This window comes from Canis aureus, chromosome 19 (genome assembly GCF_053574225.1).
Source record: "Canis aureus isolate CA01 chromosome 19, VMU_Caureus_v.1.0, whole genome shotgun sequence".
NCBI lineage: Eukaryota > Metazoa > Chordata > Mammalia > Carnivora > Canidae > Canis > Canis aureus.
In genome coordinates this window covers 56,732,004-56,758,414 of record NC_135629.1, presented here as the reverse complement: position 1 = coordinate 56,758,414, position 26,411 = coordinate 56,732,004, and the positions used below count along the sequence as shown (strand labels likewise).

General features: G+C 59.8%; 1 protein-coding gene across 3 annotated transcripts; it reads left to right on the top strand.

Annotated features, from left to right (window-relative positions):
* The first annotated feature begins 478 nt into the window (after nt 1-478).
* PIAS4 (protein inhibitor of activated STAT 4) lies at nt 479-25,290 on the top strand. 3 transcript variants are annotated; one of them, XM_077860466.1, is made up of 11 exons: nt 479-616; nt 5,586-6,012; nt 16,869-16,953; nt 17,782-17,823; nt 18,147-18,237; nt 18,324-18,452; nt 18,558-18,663; nt 20,483-20,556; nt 20,644-20,804; nt 23,154-23,284; nt 23,455-25,290. In XM_077860466.1, exons 1-11 carry the CDS (start codon nt 590-592, stop codon nt 23,727-23,729), a joined length of 1,548 nt encoding a protein of 515 aa, XP_077716592.1. In that variant the 5' UTR covers nt 479-589; the 3' UTR covers nt 23,730-25,290. The 3 variants fall into 3 exon arrangements, with proteins under 3 accessions (XP_077716592.1, XP_077716593.1, XP_077716591.1); XM_077860467.1 differs by having other exon boundaries at nt 538-616; nt 5,488-6,012; XM_077860465.1 differs by lacking the exon at nt 479-616 and adding an exon at nt 3,030-3,089.
* The last annotated feature ends 1,121 nt before the right edge of the window (nt 25,291-26,411 follow it).

Sequence of the window (26,411 nt, the reverse complement as noted above, 5' to 3'; positions counted from 1 at the left end):
GGGCAGCGCGAGCCGCGGGAAGCGGGCGGGGGGAGGTCCTCGCGGCCCGGCCCTGGGCCAGCCGGGGGGCGCCGCGCCGGGACCCGGATGTGAGCGCGCGGGGCGCCGGGCCCGCCGGGGCTGCACCGGGCCGCGCGGACGGGCTCCCCGCTGCACGCGCCGGAGGCCGCTGCGCCGGAGCCCCGGCCCCTCCCCCGACGCCGCCGGGCGTCCGGGCGCGCACCTGGCCGGCGGCCCAGCGCGGGGGCCGCGCACCTGGCTGCATTGTTGTCCCCTTCCCGACCCACCGCCCGCCCCCACCTGTGCGTGACGCGTATCCCTTTAAGTAGCCAGACGCCGGCAGGGGTGGGCGTGGTCGCCGCGAGGGAGGCGCTGGGGGGGGGGGGGGGCAGCGTCGGGCCGTCCTGATTGGCCCGGGGCCCGGGCGGCGGTCGCATGCGCCTGCGCACTGCAGGGCAGCGCGCGCCGGGGGGGGGCAGGAGGGCGCGCGGTGCTAATTGGCCGCCGCCGCGGCCCCGCCCGCGAGTGGCGGGCGGTCACGTGACGCGACGGCTGGGGGCTCCCGGCGCGGGGGACGCTGGTGGCCAAGATGGCGGCGGAGCTGGTGGAGGCCAAAGTGAGTGAGCGGCGGCGGCGCCGGCCCGGGCGGGCGGGAGAAGGGGCGGGGGCCGGGCGGCGGGCGGAGGTCTGCGCCTTCCGCCCGGGGCCCCGCGGCGCGGCCCGCTTGCGGTTCGCCGCCCGGCCCCCTCGCCCGCCCCTGGCCCTGGCGCGCCGGGTGCGGGCGGGGGGCGGGGAGGCCGGGGGCGGGGCCCCCCAAACCTTACCCCAGCCTCCGCGCTGGGGGTTGGTTCCCGGGCGTGAGGCGGGGTCGCCCCCCCGCCCGCCCGAGGGGTTGGGGGCGAGTCTCCCGGAGCCTGGGCGCAGGGCCGCGCCTCCCGGACAGCCTGACGGGCTGGGCTGCTCGTCCCCTCCGCGCCCCGAGCCGGGCTCCTGCTCTTTGGCCTGGGGGAGCGTGTTCGCCTCGCCGCCCCCCGTGGCAGCGAGGGTCGGCCCCTGGGTCTCAGCCTCCCTGCCCAGCAGGCCGGCCGGGCTTGGCGACTCCCTGCTCAGAAGGGCCCCGTGCCCCTTGTGCCGCCGCTTCCCGCGCCCGGGGTGACGGGCCGGGGTCCCGAAGCACCCCCCAGACGCCGCGTCCGCTTGGGGGTTTGTACCCCGGGCTGGAGGTCGCCCCCCTGCTTCGGCTCCCGCGTTGGTCCCGGAGCCCCGCCCCCCTCCCGACACCGTCTCGCTCGCCCTCGGAGTGGGCACCGGGTCTCTCGAGTTTGCTCTCCCGCCTGGGATGGAGCCCTGCCCCTGTTCCCTGTTCAGAGCCTTCCTCCGTGCCCGTCTCCTCGGTCTTGGGTCCTGGGCTCTGCCTTGCTCCCCGTTTTTACTCTCGGGACAGCGTTTGTGAGATTTTGGACTCTGCTCCTGGGGTCTCTCAACTTCACGCTAACAGAATTAGACCCTGTGCCGGCTGTTTCTTTTATACTCCCAAGTGCTTCTACTGAGGTGGTACTGTGTCTACGCAGCTCCCCAGAACCTACTTTAGATCCCTTTATACGCCCCAACTCTGGCTTCTGAGGCTGCCTCTTCCCTTCTGCTGGTTTCTTGTGTTGGTTCATGGAGAGTGCTTCTCCACCCTCTCTCTTTAGTGCTTCTAGTGCTTCTCCCTCATGCTCCATTTTGGGGTCCAGGTTCCACATCCCATAGAGGCCATTTCTGTTCCAGGGGTACTGTCTTCCAGGTACCTTGCCCCACACTACAGTGGGGTTGTTCCCTTCCTCCCTGAGAAGTTTACTCCAGGCCTTTGGTGGCCGGGAGGTGGGAGACCGGACCTTTCCTGGACAGAGGCTCCGCCTTTTCCCCTCCCACTGATCTTCCCTCCCCAGGTCCTGACCTGTAAATGTTTTCTTTCTCCTGTTCCTCTCTCTCCCTCCATCTCCCTTCTCTTCCTGCGGAGATCTGAAATGCAGTTCCCTTCCCCCTGGAGCGTCCCCCTCAATGCCTGTACTACACTCTGCCCTTCTGTAGGGTTTTGAGAAATTGGGACTTGCCCTGGAGATGTGGAAGTCTGAACTCTGCATGCCCAAGGTAGCAGCCAGTGGGCTTGAGGACCCCCGGAGCCCTCAAATAAAGCCGTCCCATAGGGCTGTGACTCTGGGTGCACCCCAACCCCCACCCGGTCCCAGTCCCAGCCAGAAGGTAGGGACTGAATTCTTTTATACCATCCAGGGCCTTGAAATATGATCTCATGAACTCTACTTGACCCTCGGGTGGCTGGGGCCCCCACCCCAATTAAATCAAGTTGACCCTTTTTTCAAGTTCTCTAGAACGTGAGCCTCTGTTCAGTGACACAGCTCGCTCCGAGCCTCGGGTGCCTTTCTTTAGTCTGTGGCTGCCACTGTGGAGTGTCTTAGGTGTCGTTGAAGTGTTCTCTTCTTTTAGGTGCTTACCTAGCCTTTTGTAGTAACAGGGGCTGGAGATTTTGTCTTTTGGAGTTCAAAACAGGCTGGTCCTCAGGGAGAATGACAGGGGCTTGTTGGTAAACTTGGAAATCCGCCTTTGCCTGAGGCCCCTGTGAGGGCTTGGGGAGAAGAGGCAGTCTGGGAACCCCTTGAGATGGGAGCATTTTGCACAGATCTCCCATTTCCTGGCGATAAGGACCTTAACTTTCCGCCACATTCAGAGGAACCTATACCCGAGACGGGTTAAGTTAAGCGCGGCAGCTCTATCCAGGCTGATGTTTTTCCACATAGCTCCAAACAAGCCCAGAGTTGAGACTCTGGAAGCCGTGGGGGCCTGGTGCTGTTTATAAACACAGATCTGAGGGGCAGGCGGGTAGGATGAAGCCATGGCAGGAAGTGATTTGCAAAGTGCTTGGGGCTTCTTCCTGAATGTTTGTGCCCCTCTCACACTGTCCCCCCTCCCAGTGTCAAGGGCAGGCTCCTTGGTGGTGGCAGCTGCTGAGAAATCCGAGTCGTGAACATATGGCAGCTTGAGGGATGTGCCCCAGGATGCTTGTGCGGCAGCTCCGGATGTCCAACCTGGTGAAAGGGCTGGGCCATGGCGGGGGCAGGGTGCTCCCAGGGGCGGGGTGATGGTAGAAGATGTGTTGTGGTCAGACTCGGCACACCGAGCCCACCTGCCTTTAGCTCCGTGGAGGGCACTCAGCTTCCACATGACGTCTCCTCTCCCCTCCAAGGCCTTGGGCCTCTTCCAGAAGAAACATCTTGTCTGCAAGCCTATTTTCTCTGCTCAAGGTAGGAAGTCAGGCCAAGGAAGGTGAAGTCTTTGTGTTTTTGTAAGCATTCTGGGCTCTCTGAGAGCCTACAGATTGCTTAAGTCCCAAGGCAGGAGGTGTGCTGGGATGTGAGGGGTCCCCAGGCCCCCAGATAGCTGGGTGGGAGTGGAAGGAAGTGCCCTTGGGACTCTGATGGCTCCTGCCACTGACACGTGGGGAGGCTCTGGGCCAGCCACGTTTTTCACGGGGCCTCGGTTTTCTAACCTGCCTGGTGGGCGTGGACCCTTGTGAGATTCGTGGCCGCAAAGAGCCCTTGTGCTTGGTGTGTGGCGGACGCTCCACGTCTGTAGTGTGGGAATAGGAGGAAGGCCCTGCAGCGGGAAAAGGCTCCCCCTTGAGATTTTGCAGGCAGGATGGGCAGCCCCACATGTGTGTATCTGTCATTTTGTGCCTTGACAGCCTCTCTGCTATCAGCAGGAACCTGGTGGACGGCTGCCGAAATCTTAGAGGGCTCACATCTTGCATGGGTAGATGAGATGCCCAAAGTGCAGAGGGGCCCTACAGAGGACCTGGGGTTGCCTAGGAACCCAGAGCTCCTGAGTCCTGGTGTTGCCCTCAGACTACACGCCTCACCCTTCAACAGCCAGGAAACGGGAAACACCAGAGCCTTCTGGCAGTGAGACTGCTACGTAAACACCCTGGCAGGGTTCCCACCCACCTCTAACTGTCAGACTCTCAAGTTGAATTTAAGGGCTTCATTGGTTTCCTTGGGTGCTGTCCTGCCCTGTGCCCGCCAGCTTCCCATATACACCTTCATCACTTGTACCTGTTTTCCCCATTCCCCTGGAAGTTTCTTTTTCCCCACCACATTTCATTCATTGCAGGCCAGCTTTGGGGCTCAGTGTGGGTGGCCCTGAAACCCTGCCGGCCTATCCATCCTTCAAGGATACTTTGCTTATGTAGCATATTGCGGAGTGTCAGTCCCCTTGGCGTCCCAGAGTCTCCCCGAGGCCAGGCTATGGTCAGGCCGCCCCAAAGAAAACATTGGCGTCAGCTGAGCTCTCGTGTTTGGTTTGATTTAGTCGGAGGGACCCTGCCAGGTAGTAAGTGCCAGACTCTGCTAGACCTCTTTCATCACTTTGCCACAGCTCACAGCCTCCGTGGCTGCTGTATTCCCAAAGCCTTCTCCTCAGACCCGTGGTTCTAAATGGGCCGAAACTGTTCCCAGGGCACACTTGGCAGTGTCTGGGGGACCTTTGTCATTATCACCACGGGAGCTTGGGGAGAGTTCCTGGCATCGAGTGGGTGGAGGTCAGGGATGCTGCTGAGTACCCAACAGTGCCCAGGATGGCCCCGCCCCAGAGAACAATCCAGTCCCAACGTCCACAGGGTCGAGGCAGAGAAGGCCTTCTGGAATGATCAGCAGACGTTTGATGTTCACCAGTGCTCAGCCCCATGTGGACACCCCTAGTGCAATAGAGAGAAATTACCCCTGGCTTTGGAGTCAGGCCTAGGTTTGAATCTTGGCTGTCATGTGGAGCTCCCCACAGCCCAGCAGGATTGTCATAAGAATCAGCGTTGAGTATATGATCACATGTGCAGCTCAGTTCCTGGCGAGTGATTGGTATTAAGTCGTGGCTACCATACTCCAGACTGAAGGGAAAATGTGTTTGTGGCCAACGTTGATTTTCTCTGCTTTCCGTATGTTACCTCATCTGGTCCTTCCCACATCCCAACGAAGTGGGTCCTGTCATCCTGACGAAGAGACTGAGGGTCACAGAGGCCATTAGTGTTCTTGGCTAGGGAGTGGCTGAGACTGTTTACGGGTAAAGGAAGATTCCCAGTTCCTGCCCTGGGGATGCTTTCAGGCTTGAAGATGGGAAAAGAGAACTTAAAATAGAAGGCAGCGGTGTGTGTTGGGGGGGCGGTCAGAAGCTTTTGCTGCGTTGGCAGTGCTGAGGAAGGTTTGAGGAGGAAGAGGTGGAGGGGAGCAGGGTTAAGCTGGGAGGGGGCATCATAGGGAAGGGTGAGCGGGCAGCGTGAGCAAGGTCATGGAAGTGGGACTGAGCCTGGGCTGGTGGGCCTGGTGCCTACGCCTCCTCCTCCTCCTGGGCTCCTGCTCCTGCCCACCAGAGTGAAGGGGGTCTGGAGGGAGGGCCAGGCAGCACCTGATGGGCTCTCCTTTCGCTGTCCCCCCCGTTTAGGGCCCAGGTGGCTCCACGAAGCCCCTTGCCCCATTGGCAGTCCCCGAATCTGGCTGTGTCTCCTCTGAGCGTGTGTATCTGTGGTTGCTCTTCCCCAGAACATGGTGATGAGTTTCCGAGTCTCCGACCTTCAGATGCTCCTGGGTTTTGTTGGCCGGAGTAAGAGCGGACTTAAACACGAACTTGTCACCCGGGCCCTCCAGCTGGTCCAGTTTGACTGTAGCCCCGAGCTGTTCAAGAAAATCAAGGAGCTGTACGAAACGCGCTACGCCAAGAAGAGCTCAGAGCCTGTCCCCCAGCCCCACCGGCCCCTGGACCCCCTGACCATGCACTCAACCTACGATCGGGCTGGCACGGTGCCCAGGACTCCCCTCTCGGGCCCCAACATTGACTACCCCGTGCTCTATGGGAAGTACTTGAATGGACTTGGACGCTTGCCCACCAAGACCCTCAAGCCGGAAGTGCGTCTGGTGAAGCTTCCCTTCTTTAACATGCTGGATGAATTGCTGAAGCCTACAGAGCTGGGTGAGTCTGCCACCACCTGGGGGTGGGGGGCCCCGACCTGCACTCTCGCAGTGCCTCTGGCCAGCCATAGTCACTGACCCAGAGTGTCTCCTGGGAAGCAGTGAGGGCCAAGGGGTGGGGGTGGGAGGGCTTTCCTTCCCAGGAAGCACAAGAGCCTCCTCTGGATCTATCAGCAACCTGGTGAGTCGTCTCATGAGTACCCTGAATCTCAGTAGCTTAGCACCACAGGCACTCATCTGCTCTCAGCTTGTGAGGGTTAGAACTTGGGAGTGACTTAGTGGAGTGGTCCTGATACAACCTGATACACGGTCACTCGTCAGGTCTCATCTGAAGGCCCGACTAGGGCTGGGGGCCACCCACTCCCATGCTTGCTGGCAGGTCTTGGTTTCTTGCTGTCTGTCAGCAGAGACCCCACTTCTTGCCATGTGGGTTCCATAGACTGCTTGAGCATCGTGACAGCGTGGAATGATGGCTTGCTTCCTTTGGAACCAGTGATGGAGTGGGAGAGTTAGTGTGCGCACTTGAGAGTGAATGATGTAGAACAGGGAGAAGCCAGAAGCAGCTAGAAGTCGTCTCCATGACCTCAGCTTGGAAGTGGCCTAACTGCCACACTCTATCAGTCACACAGAACAGCTCTGTGTTGTGGGCCAGGCCTGGACCATCGGAGGGAGGCATCTCTGGGGGCCACCGGGGATGCTGGCTTGTGTGCTCTAACTCCCTGTGGCAGAGGGGCTGGAAGTTGGATCTGATCTCCCTTCCTCCTGCAAAAGGCTTGTTTCCTGGTAGGCGGCCTTCGGAGTAACCTTGGCCAGTGGGGTGCAGTCTGGTCACCATGGGCCAGCTGGTTAGGGAATGGCTAGCTGTGCTCCCAAGAGGTGGGACACCGCCAGGAGTGTAGGAGACAATGCCAGGGCCCTGTGGTTCCTGTCTGCCATAGAGAAATTCTCTGACTCCCAAGGTTGATGGTGTGCTGCACATGGATGGGCCCCTGGTCTTTCTCTGGCATCTGTGGTAGTGGTGGGGTGGGTGGGCGTCAGCCTGGCCTCGGCCTCATGTGCTCCCACCAGCCACAGCTGCCTGCGCCTCCAGGGCTCCAGATGGCAAGTCTAGTAAGAGGGCTTCTTGGCCCCCCTTGGATTTGACGGGGTCCCTGTGTGGCCCTGGAGACCCCTTTTGTCATCATTCTTGTCTTCTTTGCCTTGAGAACCTGCCAGGTGGATGCCCATGGAAGCCCTCCCTGGGGACGCTCACCCCGGGGACATGGCAGGGAGCAAGCAGAGCACCCCACCCTCATGAAGGTTCCCTCCGGCAGTCCTGGAGGTGCCCCGAGCATGTGTCGGCACCGTGGGTCCTGCTGTCTCCCTGTAGCCCTCATCCCCATCTCCATTTCAACCTCCCACGTCTTTGCCGAGCCCCCGCTGCACACCAGCCTCTGGCCCTGGTTGTGAGTTGGTTTTCTCTGTAACGTGGCAGAGGTCACAGCCCCTCCGTGCCCCCACCCACCGGGCTCTCTGCCGTGTGGTTCACTCCCTCCCTCCCTGCTGACCCAGCATCCTGTCTTGCTCAGCCAAGGGGCCCCTCTGTGCATGGAGAGCTCCACGCCAGCCACATGCCAGCCAGCCCACTCTGTCCAGCCCTAGCTGGGGGGCAGTGGGAGGGATGCGGCTGCCTCCCTTCCTCCTTCCTGTAGCTCTGGAGCTTTGTGAGGCTGGACGAGGGGGCTGTGGTTCTGAGTGAGGCTGAAGGAGGTGGCGGGAGGAGTTGCTGGTCGTCCAGGCTCTGGAGTCCCAAGGCCCCATTTCGGCTCGAGGCTCTGATCTCTCCTGCCTTCTCTCTGCAGTGTTTGTCACCAGCCCCCAAGTGGGGAGTAAGTTGCCCTAGCGGCACCTGTCGTAAACTTAATGCGGCAGCATTGGAGAACCTGAGTTTCTCCAGGACAGCCTCACTCCTCCCCCAATCCCAGCCTCCACACTCTGCTCGTCCCCACTCCCCTCTGTACATGTTAGAACCCATTCACCCCTACCCCCAGGGGTTCTCCGGCAGGCTCTGGGGGCCTTGGGACTGGCTGGCTCTGAAGGTCAGGCTGACGGTTCAGGTTTCTAAGGACTCGGGGATGCTGTTCATGATAGGGAGGCTGGGTTTTCACCGGGAAGCAGTTAAGTCAGGCTCAGCACTGGGCGGGGGACAGAGGTGACTTTGAACTCAAGGGCCAGCGGTCTCCCTCCCCTGCCTGGACTATAGGCTTCCTTCCTGCATGGCCCGCTCCCACTCCCGCCCCATAATGCATCACTTTGCCCTGAGCCCCTGGGGACCCCAGTCACCTGATCTCCGGGAGAGTCTGCTCCCCTGTCTACACCAGGAATTACTCTGCTGGCGGCTCAGAACAAAGAGGCTGACCCCGCCCTGCCCTGGCTTCCACCCACTCCCCTGCCCCAGTCCTGAACATACTTCTTCCCTGGAACCCCCATCCTCAGGAACCCCCCAGCAGCTGCCAGGTTCCTAGGGAGAGTCCTCAATGAGCACAGACCTGGCCCTGAAGCAGTCCGGTCCCCTCTGTTCCAGGACCAGTGATTTTGTCCACCCACTTCTCAACCTGGGTCCCTCCCTTTGGTGACTTCTGCAGCGCTGGCATTGCCCAAGAGCCACTTCATGAGGCTCAAGCTCAGCCAGCTTCCCCTTCCCCCTCGCTCCTGACCATGACCTGCTGACCAGAATGAGGTCCAAACACTCTAGTCTGTTTCCCCGGAAGAGCCGCCAGCCAGCTCCAGCTTCGGGATGGAGACCGCGCCGGGTGCAGAGGAGACATAAATCACAGGGAGTGGAATGTTTGGGTTGGGGGAGGGGAGGAGAATAATGGAGCTGGAAGGACCTTAGGAGACAGATGATCTTTCTGGATGGTGGCTGGCACCTAGAAAGGTCGGGAGACCGGTGCAAGGTCACACAGCATCCAGAGGAAGGGGCTCTGGGGCCACGTGCTCAACCATCTTACCGTCTTCCCATCTTCCCGACTCTGACCCCTCCCTGAGTCATAGTGCCTTGTACCCCTGTGGGGAGGTACCCATTTTGAACCATGTAGAGGTTCTGGACCTCAGGCCTCCTGTTAGCTCAGAGAGCTTGGCTCTTCTACCCATCCCAGCCAGGGGAGGGGCACTTGCTTCTTGACCACAGCAGGACCCAAGTGGGGCCAGGGAACACTGTCCTGGTCGTGCCACTGCAGCTGGGGGCTTACTGGGCACCTGATAGCCTAAAGGTAGATGGCAATGGCCAGAGACTGACTGGGAAGGCCCAGACCTCTGTCAGGGTGCATGGCAGAAAGGAGAGGCCGTCATGAGACTTGTGGGTGGAAGGAAGGAAACACGTTGATCTCGTGCAGTGCTGCTCCGGGAGGCTCCTCAGCAATCCGTGGCCAGCATCTCAGGCTGTGGGGCTGTGTCCTTGCTGCTGAGCAGTGAAGGAGCCACCCCATGTTGTGACAACTCTCAAGTGTCCCTGGTTTTCTGCGGTACCCCTAGGGGTAGCCAACACCAATGCTGGTGGAGGACCACTGGTCCAGCACCCACCTGTTGTGCAGGTCACACGTGTATCCCTCATCTAGCCTCTCAAGCCTTTGGGTTGGTATTGCCCAAGCCACAGGGGAGGTGTGGGGTTCCTGGCCTGGTGTGTTTTGCTGGGAAGCTGCACTAAAGGTGAATAAGTGGTGCCAGGAGAGGAATGCTCTGGTTGGGGAGTGCAGGCTTCGTAGGGGGCAGTCAGGGCCAGGGGCCCTTTGTTACATATATGTGGGGAGGTGGCAGTCAGGAGGCTTCCTGGAGGAGACCACCTTCCAGACCTGAGGTGGGTAGCCATTAGCCTGACAGAGAGGAAGGAGGAGGGGAGTGTGTTCCAGGCCCAGGCCTGGCAGTAAACGAGGGCTCTGGGACGGAAGTCATCGTGACTAGAGCGGAGTGTGGCGTGGGAGGAGAGAGGGAGGGAGAGGCTGGAGAACACAAGGTGGGCAGGCCATGGGGAGAATGGCGACCAGTGAGACTGTACTGAGGGCTTTGGCATCCTCGAAAGTCTGGTGAGCTTTTCCAGGTCTCGTTTCCTGGGGTCCTCTCTGAGGTGGGTGTTAACCCGCGGGGTGCACAGAGGCAGAGCGGCCTATGTGCCGTCTAGCGGCCAGCCAGGGTGCACATGAAGGCCCATGCTCTCTCCCTGGGTCCTCAGGTCCATCCTGTGCCCTGAGAGCCTGGGTGGTCATGTGGCATCCCAGGTCTGGTCTCCTAGCTCAAGAGGCCGGCGGGCCAACCTACTAGGCTAACAGGGCACCCCCAATAGCCCAGCTGCCCAGCTGCCTCCTTGGCTTCTTCCCTACACGTCGCTAGTCTCCCCAGAAGCCAGAGGAAACTTCCTCTGTTCAAAACATACGTGACCACTGTTTCTGCCTGGTTTCTTTCCTGCTTTCCTCTCCTCTCTCTCTGCCTTCCCGTTGCCCACTGTGCTCCATCCAGGCATACAGGCCTCACTGTTCCTCTAAAACACTAGGCCCAGAGTTGCCCCAGGGCTTTTCCGTGTGCTGAACCTTGTCTGTCACACTTTCCCAGATGCCACATGGCCCTTCCCTCCCCTGCCAGCTACCCTGAAACTCACCTTCCTTTCCTCCTTACCTTCCTTCACCTTCTCATCACCACCTTGTCCTCCCCTGTGTCCTTGCCGCCAGCCCTGATGTGGCTTATTTGATTGTAGGTATTCTTCTTTAATACCTGGGCCCGGAAAGGGTTCATCCCGTCACTGCATCCATGGTGTAGAGCGGAGCAGGAGGCGCCCAGTCCAGGACCTGAGAAGCAGCTCAGGGGCTGCAGTGAGAATCACCGTGAACTGGCATTCTCTGGCTCTGCTTCAGCGTGTGACCCTGTCCCATCCCCATAATCTCATAAGTAGCAAGTCAAGAGCCTGTCAGCTGGGTGGAGGAGTTGGGGTGTGAGCCCAGAGCCCCTGACCCAGGGCTTGTGCCTCCTGGCTCCCTGCCGTTGGCAAGGGCCCCTGCACCCAGCCCGGAGCACCGGTTTTCCCATCTCCTCCCCCAGTGCCACCCTAGCACCACCTGTACTGCCTACACTGTCTCTCAGACCTTGACTTCTCCATCTGGGGAGCTGGGGCCGGAGTTCGAGACCATGTGTGGGTCTGGGGGCATTGGTCTGGAGGACGAGCCTTGATCCCTCTCAGGCCCCAGGGTGCAGGAGGCTACAGGCCAGTGGGAGGGAGACCAGGTCTGTCCCAACTGATTTGAGATCTTTTTCTTTGCTTCTGTTTTTTTAAAGATTTTATTTATTTATTCATGAGAGACACAGAGAGAGTGAGCCAGAGACATGGGCAGAGGAAGAAACAGGGAACCTGACGTGGGACTCGATCCCAGGTTTCCAGGATCACGCCCTGGGTCGAGGACAGCACTAAACTGCTGAGCCACCTGGGCTGCCCACTTTTGCTTCTTATTGAAACTTTTGTCAAAAGTGTGTGTGTGTTGTATGAAACAGAGTCAGGCCTCTGTTGGAGGTTTGGGCTTGTCCTTGCCACTCTTGTTTGCATGTGTGATCCTCTGAAATGGTGGCAATGTCCTAACTACTGTTTTATCTATCCCCCCCCCCCCCCCCCCCCCATATCAGGAGTGGCCGCTCAGGTCACTAAGCATTGTTTGCTGGTTGTGGTTTGTATGGGCCTGGCAGCCGGAGTAGAGACAGTCGTGTTGGGGTTCTCTGTTAGTGTCTTAGATTGAACCAGAGGCTGGTTCTCTGAGGATCTGGGAGCAGGGGGGGTTCCCTCCCTTTAGTTTCTGGGGGGCTCTGAGGCCTGGGACAGACGCCTCATTCTCGTCCACACACCACCTGGCAGGGCCCCCATGGCTTTGCAGCAGCCTGTGTGACACAGCAGAGGTACTTTGGGGTTGGTTTCATGTTCATCATCCAAAGACGCTGAGAAGTTGTTATTCTCAGGAGGTAAGAGTTTTAAAATCGTGCAGGCAAGGAGACATGGGGAGTTACCAGGATTGCAGGGGGGCTGGGGGGCTTGCAGTTTCTAAATAAAAGTGCTTGGGGAAGGCTGTCATTCTGGCAGCGTTTGAGTAGACTTCAGAGACATCAGCCATCTAAGTAGTTGGGGGAGGAATGTTCTGGAAGAGGGGATGTCCAATACAAAGGCCCCAAGGCAGGTTGTCCTTAGCATGTGAGGAGCATGAGGTGGCGGCCAGGATGGCTGCCATGGGATCAAGGCCACTGGGGGTGGGGACAGCATCCCTCGAGTGGCAGGCGGTGAGCTTGGGGAACCAGGGGGCCAGCGAGGGTTTTGCGTACTGAACAGAGGGGCGGGAGTGGTGGGGAAGGGACCTTGCTACTGTGTTTTTAAATTGGAGCCAACTGGGAATTGATGCGGGAGTGGGGGCGGTTGGGGGTGCCAAGAATCGTGGATGCTGCCCATGGCTCAGCCCTGAATAGCTGAGAGGGTGGAGCTGCCACTGGCAGTGGATGATGGAGGCCTGGGTTTGGGGGTCCCCCACCCCCTTCCTCTGTAGGGCATGCTGTTTTGCAGCTGAGGTGGCAGCTTGCCTCCCACTGGCTACTTGGCTTCCTGAGAGAGCAATTAGCTACCTGGGGCCAGTGGTGCAGCAGAAGATCCAAATGTTGTCCCCGCAGGGACATCATCTAGAAGTGGGAGCCCTGGGGACACCTGGGTGGCTCGGCGATTTAGTGCCTGCCTTCAGCCCAGGGCATGATCCTGGGGTCCCGGGATCGAGTCCCACATCCACCTCCCCGCATGGAGCCTGCTTCTCCTTCTGCCTGTGTCTCTGTCCCTCCTCCCCCCCCGCCCCCGTCTCTCATGAATAAATAAAATCTTAAAAAAAAAAAAAAATAGAAGTGGGAGCCCTGGAGGGGACCCCGGACTCCTGGTCTCCCATGATAGAACTCACCTGCCTTCCTTGTTTCTGGGGACAGCTCCCTGACCAGTGGGTGGGGTTGAGGGTGGTACTCTTGGCTTCACTCAGCTGTCACAGCCCAGCTGAGGGTATGTGAGCACCCCTGCGCTGTCCCGCCCCGTCAGAAATAATTGCCCCTTGGTTTTCTGGGCAGGTCTGGGCACGTCTGCAGGTGGATTTTGTGCATTCCCACTCCCCAGTTAGATGGCCCTCCTCAGGGGCTCTAACCAGGACTCTGCAGGGACTGACCAGGCCCTCAATAAACAAGCATGTAGCTCTCTGCCCTGAGAAATGGGTCCCGTGTACAGAAGGCACCCAGGGGTTGGGGGGGGGGATAGTGTGCCCCAGGCAGGACTCAGGTATGAACCCTGGGTGGTCTGGCTTCTGACCCTGAGCTGTTTTTAAATCCAAATTGTGGAAAAAAAAAAAAATTGTGTGTGCTTTTTATTTTTATTTATTGTTTTTATTTAAAAAAATATTTATTCATGAGAGTGGCAGAGAGGCAGAGACACAGGCAGAGGGAGAAGCAGGCTCCCTGTGGGGAGCCCGATGCAGAACTCGATCCCAGGACCCTGGGGTCACGCCCTGAGCCGAAGGCAGATGCCCAACTGCTGAGCCACCGGGTGTCCCTGTGTCTGCTTTTTAAATAGGTTACCTGCTGCTGTGGTTTAGAATTCAGAAGGTTCTGGAGCAAGAGTTGGCCGATTAGGGCCGGGGGCCAACTTCATTGGCTGCCTCTTCTACTAAACCAAGCTGTATTGACACACAGCAATGCCCATTTGTCCGTTTACTGTCTCTGATGGCTTTTGTGGTAGAAGGCAGAGTAGGGACATTGAGGCAGAAACCACGTAGCTCATTAAAAACCAAAACTATTTACACTCCAGCCCTTTATGGGAACAGCATGTACAGCTCTGTTGGAAGGGGTTTGCGGTACAAAGAAAGCTGGCACCGTGCCTTTCCTAGTTACTCCGAGGGGGTGACCGTGGCCGGTTCTCACAGAGCCCCCAGCCCCGAGATGGCTGTCACACAGATGAGCAGACATGCACTTGCGCCGACCCTTCTCTCTGCCGGCGACTGGAGTCTGCGTGTGATGCACACCTGCCCGCACCACCTGCCGTCACCTGAAGAAAACATCTTGGAAGCTACTCTGTATCAGTGTGAAGAGCTTCTGGATTCTTCGCTGTGTTGGGGGTCACGTACTCTGCCTCTGTCTGCCGTTCTGGAGCGCATCTTCACCAGACCAGATCGGCGGGCACTTAGGTCGTCAGTCATCGGATGGAAACCGTTCTGAGTACTGGCTGCCCGCGGGCCTCGCCTATCCGTGGTGTGTGAGCACGCCTGCAGTTGGGCTTCTAAGAACAGGCGGGCCGCTGTGTCCCACGCTGTGTGTTGGTGTGGGCAGATGGAGTGAGATGGCCTGCCCTCCAGGCTTCCGTTCCTGCCAGCCACGTCTCATCCAGTCTTGCGATCAGGCGGCTTTCCGGTGTCATTGGTTAGGTTTTTTAAGATTTTATTTTTGAGTCATCTCTGCACCCAACGTGGGGCTTGAACTCACAACCCCCACCCAGGATTGAGTCGTACGCTTCCCTGACTGAGCCAGTCAGGCACCCCTATTCAGTATAGGTGTATTTTTAAGTTGAGGTATAATTTATGTACGGAGTCCTGCTAAGTGAGTGTACCCCAGGAACCCAAACACCGGCAAACGGAACATACCCGTTATGTAAAACCCCTCGCCCCCCTGCCCATCCCTCGCCTCCCACACTCCCAGAGGCAGCCCTCATTCCGGTTCCTGTCACTGTGGGTTAGCTGTGCCCATTGTGGACGTGGCCTAGCACACGTGCAGCGGGTACTTCTGGGCATCTGCCGACTGTGGTTCGGCACCCTGACTTTTAGATATGCCTGGGCGCTTGTCTAGGTCATCAGTTTTATTTTACTGTGTGAACCTACCATTGCTTGTTTATCTGTTTTTCCATTGGCAGGCATTCAGCAGTTTCCAGTTTAGGTCTCTTCAGGAATAAGATTGCCATGAGCGTCCTCGTGCAAGTGTTTGTGTAGACCTATTTCCATTTATATGGGGGACAGATACCTAAAAGTGGGGTTTCTGAGTTACTGGGTAGGTACATGTTTAACTTTGTTAGGAATTGCCATACAGTTTTCCAGAGGGGTTGTGCCTATAGCAGAGAATCCTGCTCGTTCCGCATCCCTGTCAGCACTTGGAGTTGTTGCTCTTTCCGTTTTAGCCATGCTAGAGGATGTATAGGGGTTTTAGACCAATGTTGCATTCCTGAGCTAAATCCCAAGGGCCTGGATGTTTGCTGATATTTTCTAAAGAATTTTTATGACAGTGTTCATGAGAAATGTTTATAATTTTCCTTTCTTGATATTGTTTTGTCAGGTTCTAGAATCAGGGTCATGTCAGCCTTGTAAAGTGAGTTAGCAATTCTTTATTTTTTGAAAGTTCATAAATGTTTATATGGTTTCATAAAAACTTAATAGAACTCACCAGTTGGATCTGTGATTTTCTTGGCAGAAAAGTTTTTATTTATTATTATTATTTTTTAAAGATTTTATTTATTCATGAGAGACACAGAGAGAGAGGGAGAGAGACAGGCAGAGGGAGAAGCAGGCTGGGTCTCCAGGATCAGGCCCTGGGCTGAAGGTGGCGCTAAACCGCTGAGCCACCTGGGCTGCCCAGAAAAGTATTTAATTTTGAGTTCGGTTTCTTTAACTGGTAAAGGGCTTCTCAAACTTCCTTTATCTTTTGTTGCTAGTTTTGGTCATTTGGATCTTTGGAAGAGTCTGTCCATTTCATCTGAGTTTTCAAATTGATTGCCATAAAATTGTTACATTCCAATATTAAACCAAAAGACCATGGGATCTGTACTACTGTCTACCTTTTCGTTTCTGACAGTGTGTATGTTTACGATCTTTTTTTATTGCTCATTCTAGCTAGTTTATCAAAGAACTCTGGCTTGATTTTCTCTGTTGCTTTCTATTTTTATCTTTAATTTCTTTCCTGTTAATGACTTCATTCTTAGTTTGCTCTTCTTTTTTTAGTTTTTTGTGGAAGAAATGCAAGTTACTCATTCAAAACCTTTTTCTGTGTTTTTTAACAGAAGCGTTTAAAGCTATGATTTTGCCTCTAATGACTGTGTTAGCTGCTTCCCCCAAGTTTTGGAGCACTGTATACTCTCATTCAGTTCAGAGACTTTCTGATCACCCCAGGGGTTCTCGATGCAGTTATAACTAAGAGTGGAGAGTCAGCTTGTCACCACATGGTCTCCATCTGCTGGCAGATGTTCCTCTACTTCTGCACCCAGTGGGTGCTTTGGGATGGCTGGTGTGGCTCTGTATGGTGTTCCCTGCTGCCCTCATGCCTCCCACTGTGAGCTGGGCTGTTCCGTGACTCTTGTTTTGTGCACTTGGGAGATTCACTGTTTCACTCCTATCTCTGCCACTATTGGCCATGGATGACCGAGGCAGGACCTCTGTCCCGCGGGTGCCTGGAACAGCCATACAAGGTGCGGCTAGAGTTGTTGCTGGCATCTTACAGGCTCCGGGTGAAGCAGCTGGCCCAAGGGCATGCAGGCTGTCCCACTGCGTCCTGCCGAGCCAGCAGGCTCCTTTCCCTGAGCCCAGGGCTTCTCTGTCTTCCTTAGAGACCTGAACCCCAGAGAGCCATGAAGGCTGCTGCTTCCCAGGGCCGTTCCAGGGTTGGGGGTGTTCCCTGAATCGGAGGCACTTCTTCCTTAGAGGTCTTGCTTCCATCCCACAGGCCCAGCTGCCTGAGTGAGGCTCAACCTCCTGTTCCCAGCTTCCCAGTCTAAGGAGGGACTGGCCCATGGAAGTGGATGTGGCTGGCTTCTGTACCGGGGACCAGAGGCAACCCTGACTCTGCGTTTATCTTTAGTTCCACAGAATAATGAGAAGCTTCAAGAGAGCCCATGTATCTTTGCGTTGACGCCAAGGCAAGTGGAGCTGATCCGGAACTCCAGGTGCGCTGCTCCCTGCACCCCTGCTGGCCTCCGTGGCAGGCAGTAGACTGCATGGTCTCGGGCCATCTAGAGGGCTGGGCTAGGGAGCCTTCAGTAGACCTGCTGTAGACCCTGTGCTCCGCAGGAGGGAAGCAGAAGCCCTGCCCTCTGTGCTCAGCACTTGCCATATGTCCCGGGCGTTGTGCTCAGTCTGCGTGCTCATACCATTTTTGACCTGCAGCCCCCAGAGGTGGGCTGGTGTACCCTCCCCTTCAATGGGGCTCCCCTTCGCACTGTTGGTTTTGGAGCTGGGTCACTCTTTGGAGTGGGGTGCCCCAGGCACCCTGAGGGGCTGAGCAGCATCCCAGCCCCCTCCCCCTACCCCGCCCCCCACTGGACGGTAGGAGTCCCCTTTGTTGTGAGAACCACACCTGTCCCCAGGCACTGCCTGGGGTCCAGCAGGGGCAGGATCGCCCTGATGAGGACACTAAGCCATAACAGTTGAGGGACAGAGGCCATTGTCAGTCCTGCTGTCTGAGGCCCTTTGATCTCCAGCTGAGACCGGAATCACCACTGGAGCAGCCATTTGTTGGCCCACTTGGCACATGCCAGGCCTGAGTCCACCAACTGACTTAATATATCCCATGGACACCCCCCCATATGTACAAAGAGAGGAGGTCATTTGCCCAATTCACCAGTGAGTAAACAGGAGGGAATGTTGTAGTCAACAGCCATTGACCTTCGGCTGCCAGGGAAGGTAGCAGGTGAAGGGAGCAGCCTGGTGGGCCGAGTGCTCTCCTGCCTCACTGACCCCTCTTCTCCTCCCCTCTGATTCCTCGGCACACACAGAGAACTGCAGCCCGGGATCAAGGCCGTGCAGGTCGTCCTCAGGTAAGCCCAGGCGGGCCTGGACCACTGCTGGCCGTAGCCCCGTGTCCTCCCCGGGTGCACCCCTGTCAGGCCCCTCTCTCTCCTGGCAGCTTCTCTTGGGCTCCTCCCTCCTCCTCTTCTCTTCTTGCCTTCTGTCCTTGCTTGTGGACAGGACAGGCTCGCTCAGACCAGATCCGGAGCCCGGAGAGCCCCTTGTGCCATCCAGAACTGTGATCCGCCTGCCAGATGGGCTCTTCCACCCTGGCCCCGCACCCATCTGCCTCTCAGGGCCGCCCCTCTGTCCAGAGCCCCTGCTGGCCTCACGGTCCACATTGTTGTTGCAGAATTTGCTACTCAGACACCAGCGGCCCTCAGGAGGACCAGTACCCACCCAACATCGCCGTGAAGGTCAACCACAGCTACTGCTCAGTCCCGGTGAGTGGGACCTCCTGTGCGGGATGGGGCAGAGAGCCTACAAGGGAACATCTTTCTGAGGCCTGAGCCCCCATGTCTGCTTCCAGGGCTACTACCCCTCCAATAAGCCTGGAGTGGAGCCCAAGAGGCCCTGCCGCCCCATCAACCTCACCCACCTCATGTACCTGTCCTCGGCCACCAACCGCATCACCGTGACCTGGGGGAACTACGGCAAGGTGAGTGGGGTGGGGGTGCTGCCCGCCTGTCCCCCCCACCACCACTGCCGCCCTCCCACAAGCCCTGCCTGGGCCTGACCACCCCTCCCCCACCTCTGCCCCCAGAGTTACTCCGTGGCCTTGTACTTGGTGCGGCAGCTGACCTCTTCAGAGCTGCTGCAGAGGTTGAAAACCATCGGGGTCAAGCATCCAGAGCTGTGCAAGGCGCTTGGTGAGCTTGTGGGCCTGTGTCACCCCAGGGGGTGTGGGAGGAGGGGGGCTGGGCAGCAGAAGAGCCTGCGAGGAGGCCCTGAGGCAGGGCCGTGGGAGGCGGGTCCCCCAGCCCAGTGAGCCGGGGTGCTGAGAGGTGGGGGCCTGGGGCACAGGCGGCCAGGGCAGACCCGATTCACTGCTGCAGGTACGGGGCGGTGATGGAGACCAGACTGGCTGTGTTAAGGGGGCCGGGGGGACAGCGAGGGCTGAACGTGAACCACCAAGGACGGGCAGACAAAACCAGATCAGTTTCTCCTCTCGTGTCTGTGTCCATGGTGGCTGTGTGGCCTCGGGCGAGTCACTGGCCCTCTCCGGTGATGCTCCTTCTGACCAGATCTCACAGTCCTGGGCCGAGGGACCTGGCAGGGTCTCCATCTGACCTCTGGGGACACTTGGCGCAAAGTGGCAGGGCTCCCGCCTGTGTACCCCACCCCAGCACCTCCCACTTCCCTCAAAGAGCTCTTTCTTCATAAGCGCCCCCCACCTGTCCGTCTCCCTGTGGGGACAATGCCGGACTTGACCAGAGGGGCAGGTGTTAGCCTGGGGGCAGGCAGGATTCAACCTCGGCCCACAAGGTGGGGCGTGGAACTCTGGGAGGGGCAGGGGCCGCAGTGCTGTCGGGGGCAGTGTGTATGGGATGTGGGGCCCCTGCTTGACTCCGATGGTCCGGTTTCCTCTCTGAAGCCAGCCTCAGGCCAGGCCACTGGGTTTCTAGTTGCCGCGGGAAGTCCTGTAGTTGTCTCACCGGTAGCCCCAGCCTTCTGTGTCACGGGGAGGGGGCCTTGCTTCAAAAACTGATGTGCCTGTGTCATCATTGGCATTTCACCAGAGAGGCGAGTCCCGAGGTGGGAACTCACATGGAGGTGTGAAGGGCTGATGTGGCCTTCGGGACAGCTGGGGAGTGGGGTGGGGATGTGCCAACCCTGTGGGGGGAGGAGGAGGGGCTGCAGGGGCTGCATGGAGGAAGGAGGGGCAGGTCTGCGGTCAGTCTGTCCTCTGGGCGTCTGTCGGCCGGTTTCCCATTCCCACGGAGAGCAGAACAAACGCAGACAGAACGAGCCTGAAAGGGTCCAGAGGGAGGGAGACCCCGCAACTCCTTGCGGGTCCACCCCAGGGTTTGCTCTGCATGCGTTTTCTTCTAGTTTTTCCTCTAGTCTGTGTTCACAGTTGAGAAGGGGGCCTTGCATGTTGTTGCCAGCATTTTCCATGAGGCCTCTGGCTTCAGGCGCCGGTCAGCTTTTACTTAGTTGGGTGGACTTGGTCACGCAAGAAGCTGTGCTTGGGGGCTCGCTCGTGCCCTGCAGGGTTTGGGGTGTTCAGGACAGGAGCCTTGGTCGTCCTCGCCCCACATGTGGTGCGGAGCCGTCAGGACCGTTCCGGAGCGGCCCGTCTCCCTTCTTGCTGAATCAGGGATCATTTGTGTGGGATACACAGTCGTGGTGGACGGCCCCGTGGGCTCCCATCTTTTTCCCAAGAGAGGCCTGGGGCTGTGGAAATGTGTAGCAGGGTGGGCTTGTTGGGACGGCCTGCCTCGTCGGCATGCCAGGTTGTCCGGAATAACCATCCGCTGCCAGGACGCTTCCACAGGTGACCCTCGCAGCCCTGGCTCTGGCCCCGAGATGTGCATCCCAGCCTCCTGGGAGGTGGATGTTGGGCTGCTCCATGTGTGCACTGTCTTACCCTGGCGTCAGCAGGTGCTAGAAAAATTTGCCTCTTGGCTCCGACCCCACAGACGTCTCTGTCCCTTGTACTAACGACAGCCATCCCCTTCTCTGCAGTCAAAGAGAAGCTGCGTCTGGACCCCGACAGCGAGATCGCCACCACCGGCGTGCGGGTCTCCCTCATCTGCCCAGTGAGTCGGGGTATGCCCGCGGTGTGGGGCCTTCCAGGGTGAGCAGTGTGGGGCCGGGGGGCCGCTGACGCCACCCCCTCCCCGCAGCTGGTGAAGATGCGGCTGTCAGTGCCCTGCCGGGCGGAGACCTGCGCCCACCTGCAGTGCTTCGATGCCGTCTTCTACCTCCAGATGAACGAGAAGAAGCCCACCTGGATGTGCCCCGTGTGCGACAAACCAGCCCCCTACGACCAGCTCATCATCGACGGGTGAGGCTCTGGGTGGCCCTGTGTGCCCCCTGGGGCACCTGACTTTCTGGGGAGCCCTCTGCTTGGGGAGCCCTCCTTGGGGCAGGGAGCAGCAGGGGGCTCTTCGGGGCCTTGGCTACAAAGGTGGAGGCTGTTAGCTTAGGCGCCCTGGGCCCAGAAAGCCCACGGTGCTTGTGACCCCCTAGATCTGGAGCCTGCTTTCCCCCCGCGCTGAGCAGCAGCCCTGGGAAGCCTCAGCCTCACGGCCACTGCACAAGCCAAAGAGCTGCTTCCCACACAACAGTTAGCCTGGTCTCCGTTATACCCCCTGTGATGTCTTCCCAGGTGGCGCCAGTGTGCAGCCAGGCTGTCCCCGTGACCTAACCACCAGGTCCCCCCCACAGTGCCACGGAGTGGAGGGGGGACAAGAGGAAATAGGCCGTTCTCCCCAAAAGGGAAACTGCTCAGGTCTTAGGTTCCAGAAACTGAGCCCAGCACCTGACCGAGCAGCTCCTGCCAGGCGCCAACCACACCCATGTCCTGTCCCCAGAGCTGGGGGGGTGGGGAGGGAGAGAGGCCGTGGCCAGGCTGGGTCTGTGGCCACACGCTGCACCTGGCAGTCTGTGAGGGCCCAGACGCGTGTTGCGGGGGGTATGCCCGTGGCCTCTAGGGGTTTGGCATGAATCCGTCCCCAAGTTCTGGTGCTTGTCTCCATCGGGTCACCACTCCTGGCTGTCGTCAAGCCATCCCCGCCCACTATGACGGGAGGTGGGCCTTGATCGTTCCCACCTTACAGATGAGGAGACTGAGGCTCAGAGGGGCCATCACCTGCCCCGGCGTGCCCAGCTTATAGGTGACCAGGCCAGCTCGGAGCCCGGGTCCCCTCCCTTGCAGGGCTGAGCTGCCGCGCCCCAGTGCCCCCACGCCGTCTAGCCTTGGGGTGGAGTGAGGAGGCCCCTGGGGCCGGGCACAAGGACCAGGGCTGAATAGCTGCTCTGTTCCTGGTCTGGCAGCTGTGCGGCCCCGTGCCTGCCTCTCCCCCCACCCCCACAGGCCTAGAGCGGGTCACCCAGGCTCAAGTGGCGGCAGCTCCGACAGCTCCAGGGGCAGATGGGCCTGGGGTTTGGAGGTGTGGCTGTGCCTCACCCAGACCACAGTCCCAGCATCCCCAGGGCCTGGGCATAGCCAGGGAGGCTTCCTGGAGGCAGGGTCCTTGATTCGTGCATTTTCCTGGAGGATTGGCTATTTTGTCCCACCCTTGTACTGGAGCTGGGTGATTCTGGGGGCGCCCATGAGGACTGTCCCAGAGTGCCTTCAGAGCACTCCCGGCTGGGCCTGGGGTGGGGCAGGAGGGCATGGGGAACTTCACCAGAAAGACCTAGTGCTCTCACTTGGGCTTGGAGGAGGGGGAGGCGCTGTGGACAGGGCCTTTCCCTTGGGAGGTGTCCGTGGGGCCTGCCATAGACAGCAGAGTGGCCCTGCGGTGGCTGGTCTGTGAGTGTGATGAGGGAGGGCCCCAGGGTGTCCTGGAGCAGGAAAGGGCCTCCCTTCTGTGCAACTGCACCCGAGGTGCTTGGAGTCTCCTGGAGGCAGATGCAGCTTTGACGTGAAACAAGTGCCGGGGGTGGTGTGGTGCAGCGCTGCTGGGGCACGCGCGTGCCCTGTACCTGGCGTGGGCCCCCAGCTGCTACATGTGGTGGGCGCTGCATACGCCTCATGGGCGGGGAGATGGAAGCTCCGTGGCCGGGAAGTGGCAGGGCCAGGAATGGACCCAAGAGGGGCTGCTTTCTGGCCTCGTTGGCTTCGGGGAGCTTACCACCACCCCAGGCCTGTTTGTCCATCTGTAAAGCGGGCCTGGCTGCCAGTACGTCAGTGGCACGGCGTCCAGGGCCAGAGCACGTCCCGCTGGGCCTGGCTCGCTGTGGGTGCTGTCACATGTGCAGGGATGTAGTGGCCCCCTTCTACCTCCTGCCCGGCCCAGAGCCGCTCCAGGGGGCTGCGTGTTGCACGGCCCACCTGCCCACACCTGGTGCCTCGTCCGTAAACAGGGACAGCGCAGAATCAGGGTGGGAGGGTAGGGGGCCCAGACCAGCTTCCCTGGGCTCCTGCTGTGGAGCAGAGGGCAGTCCCTGTGCCCCGAGCAGGGCGCTAACTGCGGGCACGCGGAGCCCCGCCCGAGCAGGCCCCTCGCTCAGAGGGGGGAGAGGGGGCGGCTGAGCCGGCCCTCAGGGCGCAGGCCCTGCTGGGTGCCATCCTAGAAACGCCTCTGCAAAGGAGGGAGTGACTTACTTAGCGAGCTCCTCCGAGTCCAGGGGAGCGGGGTGGGGAGACAGTGGCCCTGCCGCCCGAGTCAGCCCTTCGCCCCCCCAGGCTCCTCTCCAAGATCCTGAGTGAGTGCGAGGATGCCGACGAGATTGAGTACCTGGTGGACGGCTCGTGGTGCCCCATCCGCGCCGAGAAGGAGCGCAGCTGCAGCCCGCAGTGCCCCATCCTCGTGCTCGGTGAGTGGGCTCCTGAGGGAGGGGCAGACGGGGCGCCCGCCGTGTGCCGGGCCCTGTACGGGGCTCTGGGGACCCAGCGGCGATCGAGGAGGCGCAGGGGATGTCCCGGGTCCCTGCGCCTCACTGGCTTCCGTGTCCCCGCTGCGAGCACCTCTCCCTGTTGCCCTCAGGCACCTCGGACGCCAACGGGCTCCTGTCCACCCCCAACGTCAATGGTGGTGGTGGTGGCGGCGGCGCGCTCGGGGGCGCTGGTGGAGGGGGCGGCGCGGTAGGCGGTGTTGAGAACGGGAAGCCAGGAGCCGACGTGGTGGACCTCACGCTGGACAGCTCATCATCCTCAGAAGAGGAGGAAGAGGATGAGGAAGATGAAGAGGATGAGGATGAGGAGGGCCCCCGGCCCAAGCGACGCTGTCCCTTCCAGAAGGGCCTGGTGTCGGCCTGCTGACTGCTCGCCGGCGCCGCCACCACCACCACCACCACCACCACCGCCACCACCACCGGCTGGACACTCGACTTTCCTGGTGCTCACCCACGCGGATGGGGCGCAGGCGGGCCTCGGGGTACAGAGGGAGGAGTGATTTTTTTTCTTTTTATTGTTCATTTTGTTTTTCCACCCCTTTCCCTGGCTCCTGGCACCTGTACCTCTGGACTCTCCTATCGGAGGATTAAAAAAAAGTAAAATGACAAAAAAAAGTACAAAAAAAAAAAAAAAAGAAAAAAAAATCAAACTCTTTCAAACAAGGCAAGCCACCCACACAGCTGCTTCCCCAGCCGGAGCCGGAGCCCCAGAGCCAAAGCCGGCCCTGGGCAGGGGCGGGCAGACCGGGGGCTGCGCTCTCGGAAGCCCCGCCTCGCCTCTTCCAGTGACCATTCCAGCTGGTGCAGGGGGACAGGGCGCGTGGGGGTAGTGGGGGCAGCGGGGAGACTGAAGGGCACACGGCCCCCCTCCCTGGCAGCAGCCACGACTTTGACATTCGTCTGTTCCTTTGCTTTTTTTTCTCTGCAAACACGTTCTCTCGCCCAGAGACCCTGGAGCGCGCCGCCGAGCAGGGAGCATTTTAGCCAAGAAGCCATGGAGTGGGTTGGGGCGGGGAGGGGGGCGGGGGGCACGGGGGGCGGGCCGGGGGTGGGGGGCCGGGGAGGGTTTAGCCACAGATGTGTTGTATTTTTTGAAAGTGCAATAACTTGGTATTTTGAAGACCCAGCATGTGGCCAGGATCCCCCGTGGAAGGCGGGGGCCCCAGGGTGCGGCGGCGTGTGGCGTGGGGGGGTCTCAGTTCTCTAGCCAGCTACCTCGGTAACTCCAATTCAGGTTAACTTCCCTACGGAACAGCGCAGATGTCCACAGATGCCACCACCACCACCGGCCCTCCTCGGCGGGCGGGGCGGGCGGGCAGGCGGCCACTACCCGAGGGGCAGCAGGGACTCCCGCCCCACCCTCTCCACGTGGGGGGGCCCCTTCCCCCTCTTCTTGCTCTTGGGTTTTCCGACGGGTAGAGGCCTGCCTGGCCCCCCCTCCCCTGGGAGCCTCACTCTCGTCTTCCAACAGGACCGGGCCAAGGGCCACCCTTCCGCGACTCGCCCGGCCTCGGGGGTCCGGCCAGCGCGGGGGGCCCCCACAACTGCCCCAGATGCCTCCAGGAACCCACAGCTGGGTGCCCGGCCCCCCGCCCAGCATCCATGTCCTCTGGAGGCCATGCTTGGTTTTCCCACCGCCTCTGCCCTCCGTTCTGTTCTGCTTTTTTTCCTTGCCCCCCCCCCCCCCGCCCCAGAATAATTTCCTTTGTGTAAACAGAGCTCTTCTAGTCAGGAAGCAATACCGTTTCAGGTCTGAAGAAGAAAGGGACATCAATCTGGCCGAGGGCAAATTCAGTTTTACTGTATAAACTCGGCTGTGCAGCTCCCCTCCGGCTGCACTGGCAGCTGCGGGCCGCGGTTTTCTAATATTTGTATTCTAATTTAATTGTTTTTAAAAAACGCAAATAAAAAAGGTCAAGGTGAAGCCACCGAGGCGTCCGCTTCTCTGTGCGTCGGGGCGCTGGCCGCGGGTGACGGATCACGGGACACAAGCTGCCGGTTCACCGTCCCGTTTGGCTGCACGACGATCCGGGTGCAGGAGGCGCGGCATTTGGTCAAATGCAGGAGGTTTTGTCGCTTTGCGCCTCGGGCCCGGTGTCGTCCTGCTGGGCCTGGCAAGGACCGAGGCAGAGCCGCCGAGGCCAGGACGGTCCCCGCGCCCCTGGGTGGCCCGGCAGCTGGTGGGAGGACGCCGAGCTTCGGGGGTCACGGGGAAATACGGGCCGCGGCCCCCCGCCGTGAGGACTGCGCTCAGATGGCAAGTGTCGGCGAGGCTGTGGCGGGATGGCGACCATCCTGTGTGGCTGGCGGGGGTGGGGCGTGGGCCGCCGCCCCGGGGGACAGGTCCGCGGTGGCCCGCGGGGAGACCCGGAGTGACCGTGGGGCAGCCGCGCCGGCCTAGGTCGGCAAGACGAGTTCTCCCTGCCCGGACCGCATGTGCGGGCGCCCAGAAGGCACAGCCTCGCGTCCGGCGACAGATGACAGATAAAGGGTGCGACCCTTGGCCGGGGACGGACCCCGAGCCCAGGACGCTCAGGGAAGGGACCGGACACGGGAGGCCCCACGGGCCGCGAGTCCACATGTGTGACACAGCCAGGACGGGCTTGTCCACGCATGGGGCGCTCGGGGGGCAGTGTGTATGGGTCAGGCTTCTGGGCTGATGGAATGTTCTAGAACCAGACGGGTGGGTTCCTGGAACGTGCTGAGACCCCTGGTTTCAGGGTGAGTCCTGTGTGAACACGATTTCACTCAAAGACCACCCCCTCCTCCCAGCGCGGTGGTGAGGAGGCCCATGGGCAGGTGGCCTGCCCCCCCGCGCCCCCAAGGCCCTCCCTGAGCCCCCACTAGTGCTCTCCAGGCCATGGCATGGCCGTCTCGGCCCCCGGGTCCCGCCCCCCCCCCCACACTCGGGGCCCTGCAAGTGGCCGTGTTTGGTAACCACAGCCCGGACGTGGGCGCCGCGGCCGGGACCCCCCCTCCTCCTGGGAGTGGCGGTGCCCCGGCCGCGCGCAGATCTGGGCTCAGATCTTGATCCTGTGCCTGGGGCCCA